General features: G+C 63.5%; 4 protein-coding genes across 4 annotated transcripts in view; 3 read left to right on the top strand and 1 right to left on the bottom strand.

The window, feature by feature from the left end:
- Positions 1-13665, top strand: part of LOC128751758 (protein sidekick-1-like) — a 51089-nt gene extending 37424 nt beyond the window's left edge. The window contains exons 20-44 of the mRNA XM_053852949.1: positions 245-343; positions 844-1035; positions 4115-4236; positions 4295-4410; positions 4470-4620; positions 4689-4929; positions 4997-5112; positions 5170-5356; positions 6188-6286; positions 6402-6596; positions 7143-7344; positions 7891-7994; positions 8069-8139; positions 8272-8392; positions 8766-8822; positions 9153-9254; positions 9409-9524; positions 10050-10236; positions 10295-10432; positions 10493-10654; positions 10711-10836; positions 10905-11069; positions 11417-11554; positions 11622-11872; positions 12747-13665. Of these exons, the coding sequence (XP_053708924.1) occupies positions 245-343; positions 844-1035; positions 4115-4236; positions 4295-4410; positions 4470-4620; positions 4689-4929; positions 4997-5112; positions 5170-5356; positions 6188-6286; positions 6402-6596; positions 7143-7344; positions 7891-7994; positions 8069-8139; positions 8272-8392; positions 8766-8822; positions 9153-9254; positions 9409-9524; positions 10050-10236; positions 10295-10432; positions 10493-10654; positions 10711-10836; positions 10905-11069; positions 11417-11554; positions 11622-11872; positions 12747-13055 (3767 nt within the window). The 3' untranslated portion in view covers positions 13056-13665. The remainder of the gene's footprint in view (positions 1-244; positions 344-843; positions 1036-4114; positions 4237-4294; positions 4411-4469; positions 4621-4688; positions 4930-4996; positions 5113-5169; positions 5357-6187; positions 6287-6401; positions 6597-7142; positions 7345-7890; positions 7995-8068; positions 8140-8271; positions 8393-8765; positions 8823-9152; positions 9255-9408; positions 9525-10049; positions 10237-10294; positions 10433-10492; positions 10655-10710; positions 10837-10904; positions 11070-11416; positions 11555-11621; positions 11873-12746) is intronic.
- Positions 13666-13794: 129 nt separating this feature from the next.
- LOC128751770 (zinc finger protein 345-like) lies at positions 13795-16656 on the top strand. The gene is made up of 2 exons (XM_053852983.1): positions 13795-14046; positions 14124-16656. The coding sequence occupies exon 2, from the start codon at positions 14176-14178 to the stop codon at positions 16630-16632; it is 2457 nt and encodes an 818-aa protein (XP_053708958.1). The 5' UTR covers positions 13795-14046; positions 14124-14175; the 3' UTR covers positions 16633-16656.
- A 589-nt stretch (positions 16657-17245) lies between these two features.
- Positions 17246-19586, top strand: gpank1 (G patch domain and ankyrin repeats 1). The gene is made up of 4 exons (XM_053853005.1): positions 17246-17674; positions 17735-17876; positions 17936-18029; positions 18094-19586. The coding sequence occupies exons 1-4, from the start codon at positions 17252-17254 to the stop codon at positions 18524-18526; spliced, it is 1092 nt and encodes a 363-aa protein (XP_053708980.1). The 5' UTR covers positions 17246-17251; the 3' UTR covers positions 18527-19586.
- Positions 18825-21625, bottom strand: LOC128751780 (cytochrome P450 3A40-like). The gene is made up of 13 exons (XM_053852998.1): positions 21231-21625; positions 21077-21170; positions 20963-21015; positions 20801-20900; positions 20513-20626; positions 20360-20448; positions 20154-20296; positions 19975-20099; positions 19692-19913; positions 19557-19624; positions 19340-19498; positions 19120-19282; positions 18825-19048 (listed from the first exon to the last, which is right to left on the bottom strand). Exons 1-13 carry the CDS (start codon positions 21290-21292, stop codon positions 18971-18973), a joined length of 1470 nt encoding a protein of 489 aa, XP_053708973.1. The 5' UTR covers positions 21293-21625; the 3' UTR covers positions 18825-18970.
- Between the last annotated feature and the right edge of the window lie 1397 nt (positions 21626-23022).

Genomic DNA, 23022 nt, shown 5'->3' with positions numbered 1-23022 from the left:
TGAGAGAGCGGCAGGCGAGCAGTGTGTGTCACTCCTGCTCCATGATAGCTGTGTGTGTGTGTGTGTGTGTGTGTGTCAGATGACCCGCCTAATCGCTCTGCAGGGGTGAGAGATGGGAGGCTGAGACAGGTGACTGTAGGACATGAATGTGTGTGTGGCGGCGGAGTCACAGCAACACGGCCGACAGTTCCCACGCGCCTGCTCCACCTCTGGCTCTGACTCTGTGTGTGTGTGTGTGTTCCAGTGCCGGGCCCGGTCCGAGACCTGAGCTTCAGCGAAGTCCTGGACACCTCAGTGCGAGTCAGCTGGTCGCCTCCTGAGGACGCCAACGGCGTGATCACCGGTGAGTTGCTGCGCCTCACTCCGGCCTCTCACCCTCCTGGGTGTCACCCGCACTGGAGGGAGTCCAGCCTCCACTAGTGACTCCATCACCTGCAGCGTCTGGAGCCACGCAGCGTGTGGCCTCGACTTCCTGTCTGATTCCACACTTGTCCCGCCCCCAGGGATCTGGCGCCTCCGAGCCGGTGATCGAGCTCCACACTCATGAAGAGAGCGATGTTACTGTGTGTGTGTGTGTGTGTGTGTGTGGAGGCTCCCACATCCATCGGTCCCCGCAGGCTGCAGCAGCACACTTGTTTAATCACGGTCACCTTGTACACGCGCTCCTCACCTGGTGAGGGAGTGTGTCCCCACACCCACGGGTCTGAGGTGGAGGAGTGTGATGCATGAGAGTGGAGATGTGAAGCGACAGTCTTGTTCTGAGCCGCAGCAACCTGCTGCTCTGCTGCTCTGCTGCCGCCGTCGCCCTCACCTGCGTGCGCGCGCCTGTGTGTGTCCCCGCAGGCTACCTGCTGTGGTGGCACGTCTCTGCTGAGGAGTCCAGTCAGCAGGAACGGCCTCTGTCCAACTCCACGCTGCGCTGCCAGCTGACGGGCCTCAACTCCACCACCACGTACAGCGTCCAGGTGGCAGCGCTCACGGCGGCAGGGCGCGGCGCCGCTACGTCATCCTCGGTCGCCACTGGAGTCCCGCCAGGTAACGCTCGCCTCGGCTGCAGAGAGCAGCCACTGGGGGGAGCTGTGCCCCACGCCATTTGAGTGACACTTGAGTGAGTTGTTTGAAGTTTGAAGCCTCAAAATGAGGCTCTACCTTGTGGGGACCGGCAAAGAGCAAAAGGTCCCCACAAGGAGGTGTGTTTCCAAGCTGTAGGACGTGTGTGCGGCACTCCTGAGGGCTCCTTGCTCTCCTCGCTCTCCTCGCCCTCCTCACCCTCCTACTCTCCTCGCCCTCCTCACCCTCCTCACCCTCCTACTCTCCTCGCTCTCCTCGCCCTCCTCACCCTCCCCACCCTCCTACTCTCCTCGCTCTCCTCGCCCTCCTCACCCTCCTCACTCTCCTCGCCCTCCTCACCCTCCTCGCCCTCCTCGCTCTCCTCACCCTCCTCACCCTCCTCACCCTCCTACTCTCCTCACTCTCCTCGCTCTCCTCGCCCTCCTCGCCCTCCTCACCCTCCTCACCCTCCTCACCCTCACCCTCCTCGCTCTCCTCACCCTCCTCACCCTCCTCGCTCTCCTCACCCTCCTCACCCTCCTCGCTCTCCTCGCCCTCCTCGCCCTCCTCACCCTCCTACCCTCCTCGCTCTCCTCGCCCTCCTCGCCCTCCTCACCCTCCTACCCTCCTAACCTCCTACCCTCCTCACCCTCCTACCCTCCTCACTCTCCTCGCTCTCCTCGCCCTCCTCGCCCTCCTCACCCTCCTACCCTCCTACCCTCCTACCCTCCTCACCCTCCTACTCTCCTCGCTCTCCTCGCCCTCCTCACTCTCCTCACCCTCCTCACCCTCCTACTCTCCTCGCCCTCCTCACCCTCCTCACCCTCCTACTCTCCTCGCTCTCCTCGCCCTCCTCACCCTCCTACTCTCCTCGCTCTCCTCGCCCTCCTCACCCTCCTACTCTCCTCGCCCTCCTCGCCCTCCTCACCCTCCTACTCTCCTCGCTCTCCTCGCCCTCCTCACCCTCCTACTCTCCTCGCCCTCCTCACCCTCCTACTCTCCTCGCCCTCCTCACCCTCCTCACCCTCCTCACTCTCCTCGCCCTCCTCGCCCTCCTCGGCCTCCTCGCTCTCCTCGCCCTCCTCACCCTCCTACCCTCCTCACTCTCCTCGCCCTCCTCGCCCTCCTCGCCCTCCTCGCTCTCCTCGCCCTCCTCGCCCTCCTCACCCTCCTACCCTCCTACCCTCCTACTCTCCTCGCTCTCCTCGCCCTCCTCGCCCTCCTCACCCTCCTCACCCTCCTACTCTCCTCGCCCTCCTCGCCCTCCTCACCCTCCTCGCTCTCCTCACCCTCCTCACCCTCCTCGCTCTCCTCACCCTCCTCACCCTCCTCGCTCTCCTCACCCTCCTCGCCCTCCTCACCCTCCTCACCCTCCTCGCCCTCCTCGCTCTCCTCACCCTCCTCGCCCTCCTCACCCTCCTCACCCTCCTCGCCCTCCTCACCCTCCTACTCTCCTCACTCTCCTCGCTCTCCTCGCCCTCCTCGCCCTCCTCACCCTCCTCACCCTCCTCACCCTCACCCTCCTCACCCTCCTCACCCTCCTCACCCTCCTCGCTCTCCTCACCCTCCTCACCCTCCTCGCTCTCCTCGCCCTCCTCGCCCTCCTCACCCTCCTACCCTCCTCGCTCTCCTCGCCCTCCTCGCCCTCCTCACCCTCCTACCCTCCTAACCTCCTACCCTCCTCACCCTCCTACTCTCCTCACTCTCCTCGCTCTCCTCGCCCTCCTCGCCCTCCTCACCCTCCTACCCTCCTACCCTCCTACCCTCCTCACCCTCCTACTCTCCTCGCTCTCCTCGCCCTCCTCACTCTCCTCACCCTCCTCACCCTCCTACTCTCCTCGCCCTCCTCACCCTCCTCACCCTCCTACTCTCCTCGCTCTCCTCGCCCTCCTCACCCTCCTCACCCTCCTCGCCCTCCTCGCTCTCCTCACCCTCCTCACCCTCCTCACTCTCCTCGCCCTCCTCGCTCTTTTGCTTTCATGAATTAGTGAGCGACTTCTGAATCTCACGTCTGTTCCCATCAATAAGTCATCTGGCGCCAGTGGGACTGCTGTCTGACTGACTTCCGTCCTCGCCGTTTGTCTCTCTGTGAGGACCTCTCCTCGCCCTTCCCCCGGCCTCTCCCCCTGAACACATGGCTGACCTGGACCAGAACTCTGGACCAGACTGGACCCAGTTAGTTTGAGGTTTGAGGCTGAACCTCCTGGGGTCCCACAACGGTGTGTTCCCCCAAAACTGCCCCTCACAGGGATAGAGGAGCGCGACGTTTGACAGAAGCAGTCGGCGGCGCGGCTGTTGTTTTCCTGCTGACGCTGCTGCCGGAATATTCCGCTTCAATTCGGCGGCTGTCAGCCAGAGTTCTGCCGGCGCCGCGCCCAAATTGCTTCTGCTGCGCGGAGCCCACTTGGCTTCAGCGGCGGCGGCGCCGCGTCGTTGCTCCGCCGTGATTGATTCGGCGCTAACAAGCGAATCAAAGTTCCTCCTCCGACTGAACTGTGATTCACGGCGCTTCTGAATACGCTCCTTATTACCAGCGGAGAGAGTCGAGTAATGACTGCGGCCGTCGCCATGGCGACCACCTGCGGCTGCTTTCATCAGCTCCGCTCAGATCCCGTTCAACTTCTGCCGCGGTCCACAACTTTCCGGAGACGAGGCTCGCGCCGAGTGGAGGAAATCAGAGGGTCAAACCTGCGGCGCCGCAGCCAGCTGGACCGGAGTGGGCGGGGCTTCAGAGAGAGGCCGTCCCACCTCGGCGGGAGGTTTCAGAGGGAGGTCGGGCCTCTGTCCTTCAGCTGCTGCCCCCTCGTCTTGTCTCTGCGTCAGCGTAGCTAGCAGCTAGCGGCTAGCACAGCGGCTGGTTCCTGGCGCCGGAGCCAAGTGTCTCTGTGACTAAACTCCACCAGTCTCCGCGCGAACATTCTCGACGTTGCTCCACCAGTTTTCACGTGTCGATCGCACACAACAAGCTGTCGTCACGACAACAAGCGGCGCCGCTTTGACAACTGCAGCAGCGAGGAGAGCGGCGAGAGGCTTGCTCACGGCTAACACCTTGACATGTGCTCAGAACTGCCCGGCGCACCCACCAACCTGGTCATCTCCAACATCAGCCCGCGGAGCGCCACGTTGAGGTTCCGGCCCGGTTCTGACGGGAGGACGGCCGCGTCACGGTGGATGGTGGAAGCCCAGGTGCGTGCGCGGCACCGTGCGCGGGCATGTCCGGGAACTGAAGTGTGGCCTGTGGCAGGTGTTGAGGGACGACGGGGAGACGACCCGAGACTGGACCCTGGTGTACCAGGAGGAGGCCCGCGCCAGCGTCCACCAGGTTCTGATCGCCGACCTCACTCCCTTCACTCGCTACAGGTGAGCCCCGGGTCCGAGCGGGTCGGCTGGGAAGCAGCTGACCGGCGTCTTCTCTCCAGGTTCCGGATGCAGCAGGTGAACCTGGTGGGCTCCGGCCCCCTCAGCGCCCCCTCCAGGCTGATCCAGACCCTGCAGGACTCGCCCGACACGCCCCCCCGCGACCTGACCCTGAGGGCCACCGCTCAGACCAGCCTGCGCTTCAGCTGGAAGGTAGTGGTCCCGAGCCCGAGCCCGGCAGTCACCTGGCAACACCGCCGTGATTATGGGATGTCCTCCAGCCTCTTCCTGAGTCCGAGTTCAACAGCAGCCCGGACTCGCTGGGCTACCGTCTGCGGGTGAGGAGGGCAGAAGGCCGGGGGGCGGAGCGGACGGTGGAGGTGGGCGGAGCTGCCGGGACCACTCAGGCCACGGTGGAGAACCTGCAGCCCTGGACCCAGTACCAGGCCCAGGTCCAGGCCTACAACGCCATCGGCCCTGGACCCTGGAGCGCCGAGGTGGCGGCGCACACGGCGGAGGCTGGTGAGTGGGCGCGGCGGTGCAGGTCACCGGGCTCAGAGAGCAGTGGCTAAGTGCGTGTGACCTCCAGTTCCAGCCGCGTCGCCCAGCAACGTGACGGCGGAGGCCCTCAGCTCCACCAAGATCCTGCTCACCTGGTCTCTGCTGCCACGGGACCAGAAGAACGGCGTGGTCCTGGGCTACAAGGTCCGAGCCGCACACACCCGGCCCCGGCCCCGGTTCTGATCCCGCCCCTGTGTCCAGGTCCTGTACTGGGCGAGGGACTCTGGAGCGCCCCCTAGCTGGCAGGTGGTGGTGGGGGAGGGCCGCGTGTCTCTGGTGCTGGGGCTCCTGCAGAAGTTCACCGAGTACGTGATGCAGGTCCTGGCTTACACCCGCTTGGGCGACGGCCCCCCCAGCGAGCGGGTCCTGCTCCGGACCAAGGAGGACGGTGAGAACACACACACACACACACACACCCGTGTTTGTATTGCTGTCCCTGTGGGGACATTAGCCCAACTGCTCTCACACACACGTACGTCAGCTGATGGGTTTGTGCACAGCCAGGCTTTATACACACACACACCCACACTTGCAGGTTTGTTAACATATAAACACACACACCAGGCGTCACATTTGGAAAGTTTTTCTCATTTCAGGAAAAATCAAGAGCAGCCAAGTCAATTTTCTCCAAGTATAATGAACCTGTCTGACACACACACACACCTCAAACACACACACAGACACACACCTCACACTGACTCACACCTCAGACACACATGCACTGACACACACACACACACAGACACACTGAGACACGCACACACACACTGAGACACGCACACACTTGTCGGCGTGGAACATGTACTTTTATCAGGAACAAAGACTGACACGGTGTGAGGTTCAGAGAAAATTACATTTTCTGCTTTGCATCTTTTAGAGTCGCCACTTTAGATGTGAAACACACAAGTGTGTGTCTGTGTGTGTGTGTGTGTCCTGGCATTAGGATGCGCCACTGCAGCCTCTGCCTCTCATCAGGACGTCGAGTCGTTCTTTTGTGATTCCTGCTGCTCGTCATGTTTTATGGATTCTCTCCCTCTCTGTCTCTCTCTCTCTTTCTCTCCCTCCCTCTCTCTCCTTCTCTCTCTCTCTCCCTCTCTCTCTCCTCTCTCTCTCCTCTCTCTCTCCCTCTCTCTCTCCTCTCTCTCTCCCTCTCTCTCCCTCTCTCTCCTCTCTCTCTCTCTCTCTCTCTCTCCCTCTCTCTCTCTCTCCTCCCCTTCAGTCCCTGGTCGACCAATGCGGGTGCTGTTTCCTGAGGTCCGGCTCTCCTCAGTCCGGGTGGTCTGGCAGCCCCCCACCAAACCCAACGGCATCATACTGGGTACAAGAACACGCAAGTGCTTCGCAGCAGTCCGTCATGCACATACACACACACACCCACACACCTCACACACACCCCCCCGACCAAGACCCGCTGTGACCCCTCCCTGCTGCAGGTTACCAGATCTCGTACCGTCTGGAGCAGCGGGACTCTCAGCGTTGGACCACAGTGGAGGTGGGCTCCAACGGTCGGCAGTTCACCGTCACCGGGCTCTTGCCGGAGCAGAGCTACCTGTTCAGGCTGGTGGCCCGGACCTCGGTGGGCTGGGGTCAAGAACAGGAGGCTGTGGTGGTCACCACCGAGCGCAGAGGTGAGGAGGGGTGGAGGAGAGGAGGGGAGGGGGTTGGAGGGGAGGAGGAGGAGGGGGTGAGGAGGGGTGGAGGAGAGGAGGGGAGGGGGTGAGGAGGAGGGGGTGAGGAGGGGTCAGGTAGTACCGATCTGATGCTGAGTGTGAATGGCGTCATGTGACTCTCCAGTTCAAATGCTGAGTCACTGTGTGGTCTGCATCATGAGGCGACTGGTTCAAGGAAGTCATTTCTTCTCTGTGACGAAGTTTTGATGTTCAATTAGAGCGAAGGAACCTTTCCTCGTTAACGGGTGACTGACCCTGACTCCTGGAGCTGAGCTGGAGTCAGGGTCAGAGTCAGGGTCAGCAGCAGGTAACTGACCAACCAGGACTAATGAATGTCTGCAGCGCCCCCAGGTGGAGGCGGGCCGGAACAGGTTCCACCTCAGCAGCAACGCGGTTCGAGACGCTGAGTCAGCGTCTTGTGACTTCGCTCGCGCGGCTAACCGTCAGGACCGAGACGGGAAGTGAAGATGAGGTCACCTGACCTGCTCGTCTCTTCTTCCTCAGAGCGCCCCCAGCCTCCCAGGAGGCTCTCCGTCCCTCAAGACGGGGTGGAGTCTCGCCGTCTCCGCCTCCACTGGGCGCCGGGCAGCTCTGGCTCCTCCCCTCTCCGGTACTTCACGCTGCAGCTGCGGGAGCTTCCCGACGGAGCGTGGAGGACGCACACCAGCGACGTGCCGCACAACTGCACCTCCTTCCTGGTCGAGGGGTACGTCACGCCAAACGGCGGGCCGGGCCAAAGTGCTGGCCTTGCCACGCGACTGTCGCTGACACGTGGTGAGGAGGCTTCATGAAGCAGCTGCGTCCTCACTGCTGTAAAACATCTGGGTTTGGATGGAGCCCAGAGCTGTGCCAGTGAGGAGATGTTTCACGAAGCCTGACCTAGCTGTGGAAGCTAACGGGGATGTGGTTGGTGGAGTGTTGCAGCTGGTCGGAGTCGCGGTTCTTAAGGTCCAGTGAGACCAGAACCAGCCGGCTGACAGACCCAGGTTCCTCTGGGGAAGCTTCTTTCAAGCAGGATCTGCTCTCAGGCGCCTGTGAAGCTCCTGTTGACTTCACGTGTGGAGAACCTCCGTCTGGAACCAAAACATCCTCGGGCCTCCACACACACACCTCTCACTGCTCTGCAAACTCACATGTCCTCCACAACTCCCTCGAGTCGGGGGGTTGACGGCTCGACTCCCGCGCGCACTCGAACCTCCCTGGTCCTGTCTGTGGTCGGGTGACCCAGTCACCTGACTCCGTGTCCCTGCAGGCTGCGGCCCTTCACCTCCTACAGGCTGCGCATGCTGGCGGCCAACGACGTCGGCGACAGCATCCCGAGCAAGGAGACGGAGGCGGTGACCACGCTGCAGGACGGTGAGTCCCCTCCCCACCTCCCCACCCCCCGCGCTCGCACGCCACCCTCTGCTGACTTGTTTGGATCTGCTCAGTTCCTGACCAGGCTCCTGAGATCCTGGCTGTCAAACCCTCGACCACCACCTCCGTCCTGGTGCAGTGGAAGGTACGACAGTGTGTGTCATCATTCATGGACTCAGCAGGAGCCACGTGGTGTCATCGGCGTCCACACCTGCTCCTGACTCTCTCAGACGAGTCAGGTTCATTGCAAGTCTCAGCGCTGCTGCTGTTTCCTCAGCGTCCGAGCGACAGCAGCACCAACGGAGTCCTGACCGGGTTCCGACTCTACTACAGAGAACTTCCCGCCAACATGTCAGAGCCGTCGGCGTCCAGGAATGTGTCGGCCGCCGCCATCACAGGTGACTGGACGGGCCCCGGCGCGGGAGCGGGGTAGTTGTGCCAGTGCTACTGTTGTGCATCAGCTACTGTTGTGTGTCTGCTCCTGTTCTGCGTCTGCTACTGTTGTGTGATTGCTACTGTTGTGTTCCTGCTACTGTTGTGTATCTACAGTTGTGTGTCTGCTACTGTTGTGTGATTGCTACTGTTGTGTTCCTGCTACTGTTGTGTATCTACAGTTGTGTGTCTGCTACTGTTGTGCGTCTGCTACTGTTGTGTATCTACAGTTGTGTGTCTGCTACTGTTGTGCGTCTGCTCCTGTTGTGTGTCTGCTACTGTTGTGTATCTACAGTTGTGTATCTGCTACTGTGTGGCTCACGCTTCTCTCCTCTGAAGCCAAAAGCAACTTCAAGACGGTCAGCAGCTCCTCAGTCACCGACTTCGAGCTCACGCGTGAGTCACAGTCCTCACTCGACACGCTGCACAACATCTCACCTGTAGAGTCTGTGGTTCCACTTAGCTTCAGTAGCAACAGTGCAGGCCAAGCTGGCGGCGCCGGGATCCCACGCTCACCTCTGTTAGCATGAGCCAGAGTGTTTGTCCCAGCATGGTCACCAGGTCTCCATCAGCACTAGCTTACCGCAACTTACTGCTACTTGGTCCAGTTAGCTTGGGAAGCTACTCAGCAGACGTGAACTCTGCTCCTCTTAGCAGCTACGTTAGCCACTTTTAGCTTCAGAAGCGCGAGCTAGCTCGGCTAACATGGGCCACGTGTCTTCACAGAGCTGAAGAAGTTCACGCGCTACCACATCGTCATGACCAGCTACAACATCGTCGGGGAGAGTCCGCCCTCCGACCCGGTGGAGGTGTCGGTCGGCGAGGCGGGTACGTGCGCTGGCGGGTGCTCGGTCGTCCCGCCGCAGGGGGAGGAGCGCGATGATGAAACGGGGTGGTGTCAGGGTTCCCTGTGGCTCACGGGGCCCGACTCTCGCCTGAGGCCCTCCACACACACGCCCTCCCTCTGCTCTGTCCTCTGCAGCGCCCTCTGTGGCTCCTCAGTCCATCAGCGTCTCGCCCGTGTCCCCGTCTGTCATGGAGGTCAGCTGGGACACGCCCCCTCCGGAGACACAGAACGGCCACATCCAAGGATACAAGGTGACACTCGCTCGCTCAGTCAGTCAGTGACACGCGCGCGGCGTGTCTGCGGGTCCTGAGTGTGGAGTCAGGTCCAGGAGGACCTCAATAGCGCCCCCTCCAGCGTGTCTTCAAACACAAGGTTATCTGTTGGATGACTGGAGACGCATCGATTGCTGCGGCGCCACCTGAATATGATGTTGGAGGAGAGCGTGCTCCATGTTCTCATGAGCAGAGGCAGGCTGTGACGTTCACTCTGAAGGAAGTGATGTCATGGCCTCCTGCTCCTCTGACCCTGGCACTGCTCGGGCTGGGGATCCTGTCGGGGGCTCCAGAGCGGAGACTCCACTGACTCGCTCAACTCTGGTTCAGGAGCCTTCCAGGATCCCTCAGTCACAGAGCCCAGCACAGTCACATGACCCGGCAACAGATCAGAGGTGAAGATGGCTGATCACCATGGAGATGATGATGATGGTGGTGGTGGCGGCGAGGACGATGAAGATGATGGCGGCGATGACGCAGATCTCCTCCTGTCTGCTGTTGCAGCTCCACTACTGGCAGAAGAACAGACAGAACCAGACTGAGAAGGTGCGCCTGGTCCTGGTGCCGGACACTCGGGTCCAGCTGACCAACCTCAGCAGCTACACGTCCTACCTGCTCACGCTGACCGCCTTCAACACGGCCGGCGACGGCCCGCCCAGCGAGCCCCGCGGCGCCCGGACGCTGCCGTCAGGTAGGAGGCGTGGCACGCTGACGTGGCGCGTCTGAACCTCTGTCTGCTCCGCGGCCAGCGCCAGGACCGCCCAGCTTCCTGTCCTTCTCCGAGCGGACTGGAGGGAGCGTCAACGTGTCGTGGGGGGCGCCGCTCGCCGCCAATGGCCAGCTGGAGGGCTACAGGGTGGTGTACCAGCCCACGGCTCCGGTGCAAGGTCCGGCCGCCCCAGGCCAGTCAGTGACGCCGCGCACGCTAACGCGCTAATGTGTTGCAGGCGTCAGCAAGGTGGTGACGGTGGACGTGGCGGGCGGCTGGCAGCGCTGGCTGAAGGTCCGAGACCTGCTCCCAGGAGCCACCTACATGTTCAGCGTCCAGGCCCTGACGGTCACTCACGGCCCGGCGGCGCTGGCCAACATCAGCGCTCAGCCAGCGACAGGTACTGCCGCGTGCGCGGGGGGCGGGGCCGCCGCTCACCTCTGTGTGTGCGCGCAGGCTCCCCCGGCGCCCCTGCACAGGTCTCCCTCAGCAGGACCGCCTCAGCTCTCACCCTGCACTGGACGGAGGGCGACGTGGGGGCGGCGCCCGTCAGCGGATACGTGGTGGAGTCTCGCCAGTCAGGTGACTGTCGTGAAGCGTGCAGTGTGTCTGGTGGCGCCGGAGCTGACGGCGCCCCCTGCTGTGCGCAGACGAGGGCGTGTGGGACCCCTTCATCCGGCAGCTCCCCCCCACCAGCAGGTCCGTGTCCGTGCCGCTGGAGCGTCTGAGGTCAGGGGTCAACTACGAGTTCCGAGTCATCGCTGTCAACCGCCACGGCTACGGACAACCCAGCTCCCCCACCGCCGCCCTGACCGGTACGACTCCGCACGCACGCACGCACGTCTGCCGCGCCGTCCTTGTGAGGACCTCCTCTCCTGGACCTCACCCTTTCCCCAGCCTCTCCCTCTGAACACGGCCAGACTGGGACCCAGTGAGAATGAGCTCCTTTACTGAGGTGGTAACCTTGTGAGGACAGGAGGCTGGTCAAGACTGGGTCCTCACAAGGACGGCGGAACATGCCCATACACACACACTCGCGCAGCAAGTCGACTGTCATCAGTTAGCCTCTGCCGCCATCCAGCGGCGAGTCACTGAACTGCAACAGTCAAACTGAAGCTCGGCGACGTCACCAGCGCGCGGTTAAACGCACTCGTGTCCGCAGCCCTGAGCGAGCGGCCCTTCTACGAGGAGTGGTGGTTCCTGCTGGTCACGGCTCTGGTGGGTCTCATCCTGATCCTGGTCCTGGTCTTCACCCTGCTGCTGCACGGGCACAACACCAAGTACCGAGCCTGCGGCACAGGTAGGCCACGCCCCCGGCGAGCGACGCGTGTGCGACGCGTGTGCGACGCGTGTGTGTCTGGCCGCAGGGAAGCCGCTGGCGGCCGCGGAGGAGTCGGTCACGCTGGACAACGGAGGCTTCACCGCGCTGGAGCTCAACAGCCGGACCCTGGGCGCCAAGAGCTGCTACCTGAAGAAGAACGGGAGCAGGTCGCCGCCGCGGCCCAGTCCTGGAGGCCTGCGCTACTCCGACGAGGACCTCTGCAACAGCTACAACGGCGGCGCGCTGACGGAGAGCGCCGCGCTGACGGAGAAGCCTGCCGAGGCGTCCGAGTCCGAGGTGAGTCCAGGTCCGCAGCGGGACGGGGGGCGGAGCCAGGAGGCTGACGTAGAAGCAGAAGTCGGTCACGTGCGCGCGCACTTGCTTCTGTCCTGCAGGTGCTCATCATTCAAGTAGCCTGATATTGAGCATTGTCATCTGGAAATGCTACGGTCTCCCTGGCAGTCTGGAGTTTGACTGGCGCACTACTGCACCAGTAACCGTGTCCAGCTGCTCCAACACATGTGAGCGTCTGGGAGTCGTGTCCGCTCAGATCGCAGCAGCAGCAGCAGCAGCAGCAGCAGCCCCTGAATACCAGTGCTGGGCACGTTATTTTCAGCGAGTCACTTCGTTACACGCACTCGTGACCTCGCTCAAAAGTAACTGTGCTACTTCAAGTTACTCATTACTTTCAAAGTAACTAGTGACTCGCAAAAGTAACTTTTTAAAAAGCAGTATATCGGAGTCAGGAACCGGCAACATGGGGTCAGACTGTCACAGTGTGTGTGGCCTGCTCCACGAGCTGGTCAGGTCACGTCTCTCCGGTCCTTTACAGCTAAATAGGCAAATGAGTGCGAACCCCACAGCTGGAGCGTCATCGACAGCAGCCACTGTGGCGCGGCGCGGCGCCACGTGACGCGTGTGGGCTTCACGCCCACCACGGAAGCTTTTCTTGTGAATTAAAGTCACTGTTTTAAAGAGTTGTCAATGAGAAGTAACGCGCATTCAGTTACAGTAATGATAAACGCCTTGGTCATTTTGGCAAAGGAACGTGTCGTGGCACCGGTTATTACAGAAGATGACATAGTGATGACATAGTTCTTTCAGGCGCTAACGCGCGTGCGTGTGTGTGTGTGTGTGTGTGCGTGCGCGTGTGTGTGTGTGTGGGGCGCAGCTGACGGACAGCGACTACGAGGACGAGCAGCCCAAACACTCCTTTGTCAACCACTACATGAGCGACCCGACCTACTACAACTCGTGGAAGCGGCAGCCCAAGTGTCTGCAGGGCCTGAGCTCACCGTTCAGCTACGAGGAGGCGGCGGCGGCCGGCGAGGCCGAGCCGTTCTACCAGACGGTGGTGACGCAGCACAGCGCCGGGGGCGCCTACACGGCCGGCGGCCAGCCCGCCGTCGCCCACGGCAACCCCGCCCCCAACCCGCCCGGCTCTCGCACGCCCGTCACCGGCTTCTCCTCCTTCGTCTGAGTCTGGAGGCAACTGTGAAGACACCGAGTGAAGTCTCACTCAGCACTGTGCGCACGTGTGTGTGTGTGTGTGTGTGAGAGAGAGAGAGGCAGGAGGGGGCGGACCTCGTCGCCGAACCTTCGTCACGCGCCGCCCAGCTCCAGAGACGCTCCATCACCACCTGTCTGAACTTGACCTGTGCGTGTGCGTGTGCGCCGGAGAGGAGGACCGGTTCTGTCTGCACTGACCCACGCTGGCGCTTCCGCTGGTCCCAGCGGCGTTTTCTACACAGACGGCGACCTTTGAGCCGGAGGTCGACACCAGGACACTTTTGTAAGACGCTGCTGAGCCTCTCCGCTCAGTTCCCTTCCAGCCGTCTGTCAATAAAAGGAGGTGGTTCAGGCTCTGGTCTGTGGTTTGTCCTGGGCTGCTCATCCCCTCTTCTGACGGAGCGTCGCTGCCATAACTCATAAAAGATGTTGGGGCTGCCGTGATGACGTCACGACGCCGGTTTTATTTTCACGACTCGGTTGTTCATTTATGTTGTAAAATTCGACCTTTGTTTACTTCTATTACTGTTCTACTTTTTTCTTTACCTGGTGTATCGTCGTTAATAAAACTGTGGACTGTATTATTATTGTTCCATCATTTTCGACGGTTCGCGGGGCTGCAGTTCACACTCCCCGCCACGCGGGGTCGGTGTCGCCCTCCTCCGAGTGCGGAGTGAGCAGAGAAGAAGCGCGGTCAGGCTGCCGAGGGTTTCTTCTCGGAGCCCTGAACGTTCGGACTGTGACCAGACCGCGGTCCGCTGAGGCCCCGCGGCCGGAAGTCTGCCTCCTCCACCCGCCAGTTCGGTCCGGTTCGGTGAGTGTTTTCACACCCGAACCTGTGTGAGCCAGGCGAGTCTGCCTCCGTGGCGGCTCCGGACTCGGGTTCGACTCGCTAAAGACTGGACCCGGACCGGCTTCTACCCGGGAGTCACGTCACCGACGCATTGGAGTCGCGTTCCTTGGTGAGTGTCGTCATTTCCACGTCGTCGGCGGTCACGTGACGCGCTCTGACCGTGTTCCGTGTGCTGCTGCTCCACAGTCCTGAGCCGCCATGCGCGGGACCCAGCAACCGGTCCGGAGGCTCGTGAGCCATGTCTGAGGTGAAGGTGGAACTGGAGGAGGAGGAGCATGGCCCCTGGCCGCAGCCCGTCCTCGTCATCCAGGCGGCGCCGCCGGCCTTCCTGGCCGCGCCGGGCCCGCCCCGGCTCTGCTGGACCTCCTGGCTGCAGACCTTCCAGCGCTACCTGGCGGCCCTGGGCGAGACTCACCTGGCCGACTCCAGCAAGTGTCTGCTGCTGAGGAGCTGCCTGGGCGGCGAGGGACGCCGCGTCCTGTCCTCGCTGGCGGGCGGCGACGCCAGCTACGCCGCCGCCGTCTCAGCGCTGACCGACTACTTCACCTGTGACGCGGCGGCGCAGGCGCAGGTGCTCCGCTTCTACCAGCGCAGCCAGGTGCCCGGCGAGTCGGCCCAGCAGTTCGTGCTGGCGCTGGAGCAGCTGGCCGGGACCTGGACCTCCAGCCAGGCGCCGGAGCAGCGGGTCCTGCGGCAGATGGTCGCCGGGACCCGCTGCCCGCAACTGAAGGAGAAGCTGCTGCAGCAGCGGGAGGCTCTGACGCTGCCCGCCGCGCTGCTCCTGGCCCAAGACCTGGAGTCCGGCCCGGACCCGCCTAGGACGAGGAAGGCCAGGCGGGGGCGCCCTGCGCGGGTCGGTGCCACGGAGGAGCCGGGGATGGATGGTGGAGCGCCGGAAGACCTGCTAGAGGAGGACCCGGGCGTCGGCGACCCCCCCTGCCCCCTCTGCCAGCGGCGCGTCACAAGAGGCGACAGCGTCGAGCACCCCGTGAGCACACACGCCAAGGAGAAGGCCTCGGCGTGCCAGTCCGACCACATGGCCCGGCACGTCTGCGTCGGCGCCACCGCGCTGCAGACTCACAAGGAGGCGCTCCTCTGTGAGGCCGAGGCCGAGTCCGGCGGGCCGGCGGGGCGGGAGGCGGAGCCGGGGCCTGCGGGGACCAAGCGCCACAGCTGTCCCGTCTGCGTGGACCGCCACTTCACAGGAGCGAACAAGCTGTCCCGGCACATGAGGACTCACACCAAAGAGAAACCCTTCAGCTGCCCCGTCTGCTTCCTGAAGTTCAGCCAGTCCTACCACATGACCCGCCACCTGAAGAAGCAGCACCACTCGCTGCCCGTCTGCCCGGAGTGCGGCGGCAGCTTCGGCAGCTGGCAGCAGCTGAAGACGCACCGCAAGAGTCACGGCGGCCCGAGCTGCTCCAGCTGCGGCCAGCAGTTCCAGCTGAAGAGCCAGCTCCTCAGCCACCTCCGGTCCCACCGCAGCGCCGCTTCCGGCCCGCAGTCGCTCACCTGCGCCGACTGCGGCAAGGTCTTCGGCCGCCTCTACCACCTGAAGCGCCACATTCTGTCGCACCGCAAGGCCGCGGACGGCGAGCGCCACGACTGCCTCACCTGCAAGAGGAGCTTCGCCTTCCCCGAGGACCTGCAGAAGCACGTGCGGGTCCACGTCCAGGAGAGCAACGGCACCTGCCCCAAGTGCAAGCTGACCTTCGGCAGCCAGGAGGAGCTGGAGCGCCACATGCAGGCGCACCGCCAGGCTCACGCCTGCCGCGTCTGCGCCCGCTCCTTCAAGGTGGAGTACGCGCTGAGGAAGCACATGCAGGTCCACGTGGACGAGCCCTTCTTCTGCCGCCTCTGCAGCAAGCGCTTCCTCAAGAGGTCCCACTACAAGAGGCACCAGCTGGTGCACCAGCGGCGCGAGCTGCGCTGCCCGCACTGCCCGGCCGTCTTCCTGCGGGCCGGCGCTCTCAAGGGCCACCTGCGCACGCACCTGGCCGAGCGGCCGCACCACTGCCCCTGCTGCCCGGAGAGCTTCCAGCAGAGCGAGGAGCTGGAGCGCCACCGCCTGCGCCACCGGCGGATCAAGGCGCAGCTGCCCTACTCCTGCACGCGCTGCGACCGGGCCTTCGCCGCGCTGGGCCAGCTGACGCAGCACATGGCGCAGCACCAGCGCGACGAGCCCATGAGCTGCCCCGACTGCGGCAAGACCTTCCTCAACAAGGGCAAGCTGGAGAGGCACCGCAGCGTCCACTCGGGCCGGCGGCCGCACCTGTGCTCGCTCTGCGGCGACGGCTTCCCGTCGGCCGCCGGCCTCCAGCTGCACCTGCGCATCCACACGGGCGAGAAGCCTTTCCGCTGCTCGCGCTGCGACAAGAGCTTCAAGTCGGCCAGCGGCCTGCGGCTGCACGGCCGCCGCCACATGGAGGCGCCGCCCAGCTTCGCCTGCCTCCAGTGCGGCCGCACGTACGGCCGCCGCACCGAGCTGAAGATGCACCAGCGCTACCACACGGGCGACAGGCCCTTCGCCTGCAGCTGCTGCGCCAAGCGCTTCGTCAGCAAGAACAAGCTGGTGGTGCACATGCGCTCGCACACCGGCGAGCGGCCCTACGCCTGCGCGCACTGCGGCGCCACCTTCACCCAGACCGGCGACCGCAACCGCCACGTGCACAAGTACCACGCCGCTCCGCCTTAGGTCCTCCGGGTGTCCTGCTCAGAGAGGGTCGCTGGGTGGAATCCCCAAATAAAGCTGCTCCCTTCGCTGGCTCCTGTGTCGTGTCACTCTGCTGACCCTCAGAACCGGGTCTCAACTCTGACCCACTCGCATGCCGAGGCGCCACCCATCTCTTCTCAACGTGTTCCGGATCTTGGTTTAAAGCCTCGGAGCGACGGAGCTTTCGTTCCGGACCAAACCGAAGCGCCGGGTCCAAGACACCTGCACTTCACCCGAGTGCCGGTGGGTGGCAGCAGCTGCGTGTCCGCTGCCTGACGTCGCTCCACACACAAGAAGAAGAAGAAGAAGAAGACGACGACGCGGACCGAAGGAGCCGGTGAAAATCCGCGTCTTACCGCCGTCCTTCTTGTTCTTTCTCTTCGATTCCGGGCCCTACGCGACGCGCGTGTCTCGGCCCGTGTCGTTCAGCCGCGCGGAGTGACGATGAAGACACGTTCCGTGCGTGTGTTTGGCTAAAGCTAATGCTAGCCCAGCTAGCTGCGGTGTTCCATCCCGTTGGAAACGCTTTGTTCTGGTGGGTTCCAGCGCGCGCGGCGCCATTGTTCCTCCCCAGTTCGACCAACTTTGACGCTTCGCATTGATGACTTCGACGCTCCGTGGCCGCCGACTGACGCCTGGCTGCAGTTACAGCGACTCGCCAGAGGAGGCTCCACTTGTCACCGCCTCCGTGTCCGGCATGGGCTTCACCCCGGCCCGAGACAGCGACGTCTTCTCGGGCCGCTCCTCTGACGGAGCCGGGCCCGGGCCGGGCGTCTCACTCAGCGGGACAGAGGCCCGGCACTTTTACGAGAGCCTGCTCCAAGATGGCGAGCAGGGTCGGAACCAGAGGCCCGAGCGAAGAGTGAGCCCGCGAGCCCGGGTCCCGCCGGCAGGATCCCAGCCGGCTCAAAGGTCGGAGAGCAGCGCCGAGCTGATGGGCCTGAGGTTCCTGCGCCGCGCCCAGGAGGGAGACCTGCCGGCGCTGAGGGACCTGATCTCCAGAGGGGTGGACATCAACTTCCAGGTACTGCAGGAGCGTGGCGAGCCGCCGGGCCGGTCTTGACGTGGCCCTTCTCCCCCGCAGGACTCCTTCTTCTGGACGGCGCTCATGTGCTCCAGCTGGGCCGGGCGCCGGGCGGCCGTGAGGCTGCTGCTGCGGAGCGGCGCCGCCTGGGTGGGCGTGGTGGACGTGCGGGGCCGGGACGCCCGGGACCTGGCTGCGGCAGGTAGGCGGGTCGGAGTGGGAGCGCGTGGCGCGTGCTGATGCCGGCTCTTCTGCCCGCAGCCGGCCACGGCCAGGTGTTGGAAGAGCTGGACTCCTTTGGGCCTGGCGAGGAGGCGGAACCTGGCGAGGAGGCAGGGCCTGTTGTCCACAGCAGGTGAGTTCCCGTCGCACCCGCGTGTCCCGCGAGCCAGCGTTTGGACTCACTGCTGTCTCTGCAGCGCGGCCGCCACGCGCTGGTGCCACACCTGCGGCGTCGGCTTCAGCGGCTCCGCCCACCTGTCGTCCACGCTGCACCAGTTCAGCCTGCGCCGGCCCCAGCCCGCCCCCCACTACTGCCTCCCCCCCTCCGCCAACAGCTTCAGGATGATGCTCCGCTGCGGCTGGAGGCCCGGCTCCGGACTGGGTCGGCAGGGAGACGGGCCGTGTCGGCCGCTGGCCACCGTGCTGAAGAGGGACCAGGCGGGCCTGGGCTACGGTCCGGCCCGCAAACCCCGCGTCACCCACTTCAGAGCCCGAGACCCCCGGGCGGTGGGGGCGGGGCAGGTGGGGGAGGAGCCCACGGGGCGGGGACTGAGGCGGGAGGAGGAGCGCCGGAGGAGGCTCCGGGAGCAGAGCTGGGAGCGAGACTTCAGAACCTCCTTCTACCTGTGAGCACCAACCCGTTGGATTTGGATCAGCGTGGGCGCCGGATCCAGCTGGAAGTCGGAGCGTTGGCTCTCACTGAACTGAAAAGTGGTGTTGCCAATAAAGTGACTGGTTCACGTGTCTGGAGCTGCTGCTTCCTCCAGCAGGTGGCGATGATGTCACTGACCTCGGACTTAACCTGCTGCTTGACTGAAGGACAGGAGGAGCGTCGTGTCAAGTTGTGTCACCAGTTGAGTCGAGTCACGTCACTAGAGCCGAGTCAGGTCTCCATGGTCGAGTCACACACACACGAGTCCCATGGTGCTCACAGGGAAGTGATGTCATGTTTAATGATGACAGCTTCTTCGAATGGGAGCTGCAGTCTGTCCCAGCTACCCGGGGTGAGGGTCAGTCCCTCACAGATGAGCCGAAGCCCTCCTCACTCGACTCCACTGTGGTGGTCCGGGTGCGTCAGGCTCGGGGCTCCACCCTCAGCTTGATGGGTCTCAGTGGACCCACCAGGCCTTGCGGGTCCATCTCCAGCGGGATCTGTCGAAGCAGAGCAGGCGGGTGACCCGAGGTGGGAGGTCCAGACCCGTCGGCACCTCCCCCCTCCTCACCTCGGTCTCGGCGCAGACGGAGAAGCTGAAGTTCTGCAGGACCTCCACCAGGACCAGCTTCACCATGATCAGCGCCAACCTCATGCCCACGCAGTTCCTGGGCCCGGCGCCGAAGGGCAGGTAGGAGTACGGCACCACGTCGACCCGCCTCTCCCGGCTGAACCTGCACGGGCCGCAGGGTCAGGCGCTGTCCACCAGGGGGCCGCGCGGAGCCCGGTACCTCTCTGGCTTGAAGTCCTCTGGGTCTGGCCACAGGTCCGGGTCTCGGTGAAGGGCGAAGACCGGGACCGCCACGATGAGTCCCTTGGGGATCTCGACGGATCCCACCACGACGGTCTGCTTGGCCACTCGCTCCAGACGAGCCGCCGGCGGGTAGAGCCTGGAAACAGCTGGAGGCTGAAGGCACCAGCGAGGACCAGGAGCAGCCGGGGCGTTACCTCAGGGACTCGCTGACCACGCAGTCCAGGTACTCCATCTGCATCAGAGCCTGGTACTCCACTGCGCTCTGCGGACCACAGACCCACCAGTGAGCCCAGAAGCCGCCGCTGACCCGGACGCAGCGGCGCACCTACCTCTCCCGGGAAGGTGGCGTCGATCTCCTGCTGCAGCCGGGTCATGACCTCAGGATGCCGCGCCAGGTTGTAGGCCACGAAGGTGAGCGTATCGGCGCCGGTGCTGTAGCCCCCCAGCACAAGCATGGCGGCCTGGATGAGGACCTCGCGCTCGCTCAGACCTGCCGCGGGGCCTCCCGAGGCCTGCGAGTCGGCCATGAAGCTGAGGAAGTCCGGCGACACCTGGAGGATGGTGGCGTGAGGCAGAGCTCGCTCAGACACCTGGGGAGGAGGCTCCTCGCACCTGCGCCGCGCCGCGCCGCTCCTCCTGCACCTTCCGGAGGAACCTGAGGAAGAACTGCGAGCTGGACCGAGGGAAGAGGGACAGGTCCAGCTTCTCCAGCAGCGGCAGGAGGCTGGGGAACAGGCCTGAGGAGCACGTGGTCAGCGCCGGCGCCGGAGCGGCCGTGAGGCGGGACCTACCCTGGAGCATGAAGAGGCCCCCCCAGACCCTCAGGAAGCCGGAGGCGTGCTCCACGAGGGGGGACGCCGGGTGGTTGAGCGAGTCCACGTCCACGCTGCAGGTGAGGCTCACAATGGCGTCCAGCACGTACGCCCCGAAGAACCTGCAGGGGAAGGCGGGCGCTCAGGCGGCGCCGCGGGCGGCGCTCCGTGGCCTCGGGACTCACCGCTTCACCTCCAGCGCCTCCTGCTTCTCGGCTCTGGACCTCAAGAACTGCGTGGCCTTCCCCGAGTGGTGCTTCACCACCCTGAACATCTGCGGGCGGACGTGACGTCATCAGCAGACCCGACCTGCCGCGCCGCCCCGCCCCGCTCCGCACCTCTTTCAGGCGTCCGCTGGAGAAGAAGGGCGACACCGTGTGGCGGGTCCTGCGCCAGCGCTCGTCCTCCATGAGCGACAGGGCGTCCGCCAGGTCCCCGTTCAGCCGGAGGTTCTGGGGACGGGAGGCCACACACGGGACATTTCACAGCTCGCACTCGGTCTGTCTCGCCGGCCCTCACCCTTTCCCCAGCCGCTGGCCCCCTGGCTGAGACCCAGGGACCTGACCGAGGGCTGAGGACGGTGCCGAGTCAAGACTCGGTCCCCACAAAGCAGGAGAAGCGCTCACGCGTCTGTTGGTGAAGCAGCGGAAACACTCCTTGACCAGGACCGTCCGGATCATGTCGACGTCAGTCACCATCAGCAGCGGCCGCCGCAGCTCGTACACGCTGCACGGACACGCGCGTCGTTAGCGAACGAACCCGAGACGGCGCCACGTGACGTCACTCACCCCCACACTTTGCCGTACTTCTTCCGGCACGCGACGTCGTCCAGGTAGTACACCTGAGGCCCAAACACGTGACTGAGAGCCGCGAGCGCCAGCCGCCGCTGTCCGGCTACCAACCTTGTGGTGTCGCGCCACCGAACCCAAGTACACCCGCGGGCTGGGGCCCGGGACCCGCAGCCTGCGGAACAGCCCGTAGGTGGAGTATCCGTTCCTGGCGGGGAGAGAGAGGCGTCAGCGAGGCGGCGCGGCCCGCCCGGGGTCCGGAGCTCACAGGACGAAGAGAAGCAGCAGCGCCAGCAGCAGAGCCCATGTTTCCGCGGAGAGGAGCCACATGGCGGCGGGGAGCGACGACGGCACTCGGACTTTGACACAGAGCAGAGCAGAACTCTGGCCCCGCCAGCGGTTCCGGTGCGGAGGTCACGCGGGAGGCGCTGCAGCTCCGTGTGCGGCTCTCACTGCTGGGTCCGTCCTGTCAACCCTGCATCAGCCCCCCCTACCCCCCGGGCCCGGGTCCACGCCTGGACCCTGCTGGGTCTGCCTGACCCGGAACCATGCTTCCTGCTGAGAACGGGCAGTGTGGACGAGGCGGCCAGTAGGGGGCGTCTTGATCCCCGTTGCTGCGGACCCACTGCTTGGTCCCGGATCTGAACAAGACCGGGAGGCGGGACTCTCTGGTCCACTTCCTGCAGTTGAAGACGCTCACACAAAGCCAGCTGGGCGGAGGGAAGTGGTCCGGCTCGCGTGAGTCCCGGCTCTGGGACCAGCTGCCGCTCCCTCTCTCCCTGGCCTCCGACATGGCGGCGCCGCAGGGCGAGGTGGACGCTTCCTCTCCCGCCATCGTTTTGTTTGTTCCCGCCACAGGGTCTCGGGCACTCCAGACTTGGTTCTTCAGCGTCAGAACATGCAGCAACTGTTCTTCAGAAGAGCAGGTTTCACTCGGGGCCTCTGGAGAAGCCGCGCTGAAGCTGGGTCCTCACTGAGTCCGTCCCAGTTTGGAGTCAAACGTGCAGCTCTCAGTCAAGCATCGCAAAACACCTCCCTCTGGGGACCTCGTGCTTTTGTGCGGACGTTTTTCCCCACAAACCCAGGCCAGGTTCAGGTGAGCCGCGTGTTGTGCAAACACTCAGTGCTTCATCTGGACCATACAAGTACCATAAACGTACTGATGGAGTCGTCAGTGGCCTCTTGAAATGACAGTCTGTAAAATATATGCTCCATTGAGAATGAACCTGAACCCTTCAAAAGACACTGGGCTCCACCTTCACTCTCCTGACCAGTGTTTTCCATCCTGTCTCTGGCCACGGCACCGTGGTTCACACCCCCACAGGAGCCTGGGCCACTGGTGCTTCAAGTCCTGTAGAAACTCCCTGTTCACTGGTGAAACACTGCAGCTCCTGACACTGTTCTGTTGCCAGGCTGTTTGCACAAACACATGGCAGAAAATGTCTTTGTTTCACGTGTGTCCAGAAAGAGGCGGCAATATGGCTCAATAGATCATGGTTCATTGATGTGTTGACTGACTTGAAATCACTGTTTGGATGGGATCACTTCTCTTTTGCATGATGTGACTGCCTTTTAAAGCCCAGAGCCAACGTTGACAGTCCATGAGCATCAATACAGTTGAGTGGAAGTCAGACAGGTCAGGTTAGCCGTTAGCTCTGCGCTGCAGACAGTCTTTGGCCTGGCGGCGGCTCCCTCCCTCCCTCCCTCCCTCCATGGTTCTGTGGTGAAGGTGCGTGGTCCAGTTAGAGGCGCATCAGCTTTAGAAACAGCTGGAAGTTGTTGAAGCATGTGAGCGGCTTCTTGGCTGTGAGCGTGTGGGAAGAGGAGCGCGGCGCACCACAGCAGCGCTGCTTTGACTCAGGGAGGCATCAACACACTGGAGCTCCACAGCAGAGTGGAGAGAAAGAATGGCAGCCAGTCCATGGGATCATCTCCTCACCTTGGTTGCTCCTCAACACCTTCTCACTGTCATGACTTCATGGCATCATATCTCTGTACAGATGAGGTGGAACTGGACCGTTTTCCCGAGCCGCACCTGACTCTCTCTCACAGCACGGGGT

Source organism: Synchiropus splendidus, unplaced genomic scaffold (genome assembly GCF_027744825.2).
Source record: "Synchiropus splendidus isolate RoL2022-P1 unplaced genomic scaffold, RoL_Sspl_1.0 HiC_scaffold_37, whole genome shotgun sequence".
In the NCBI taxonomy this organism is placed as follows: domain Eukaryota; kingdom Metazoa; phylum Chordata; class Actinopteri; order Syngnathiformes; family Callionymidae; genus Synchiropus; species Synchiropus splendidus.
This window is presented reverse-complemented; position numbering and strand designations above follow the sequence as displayed.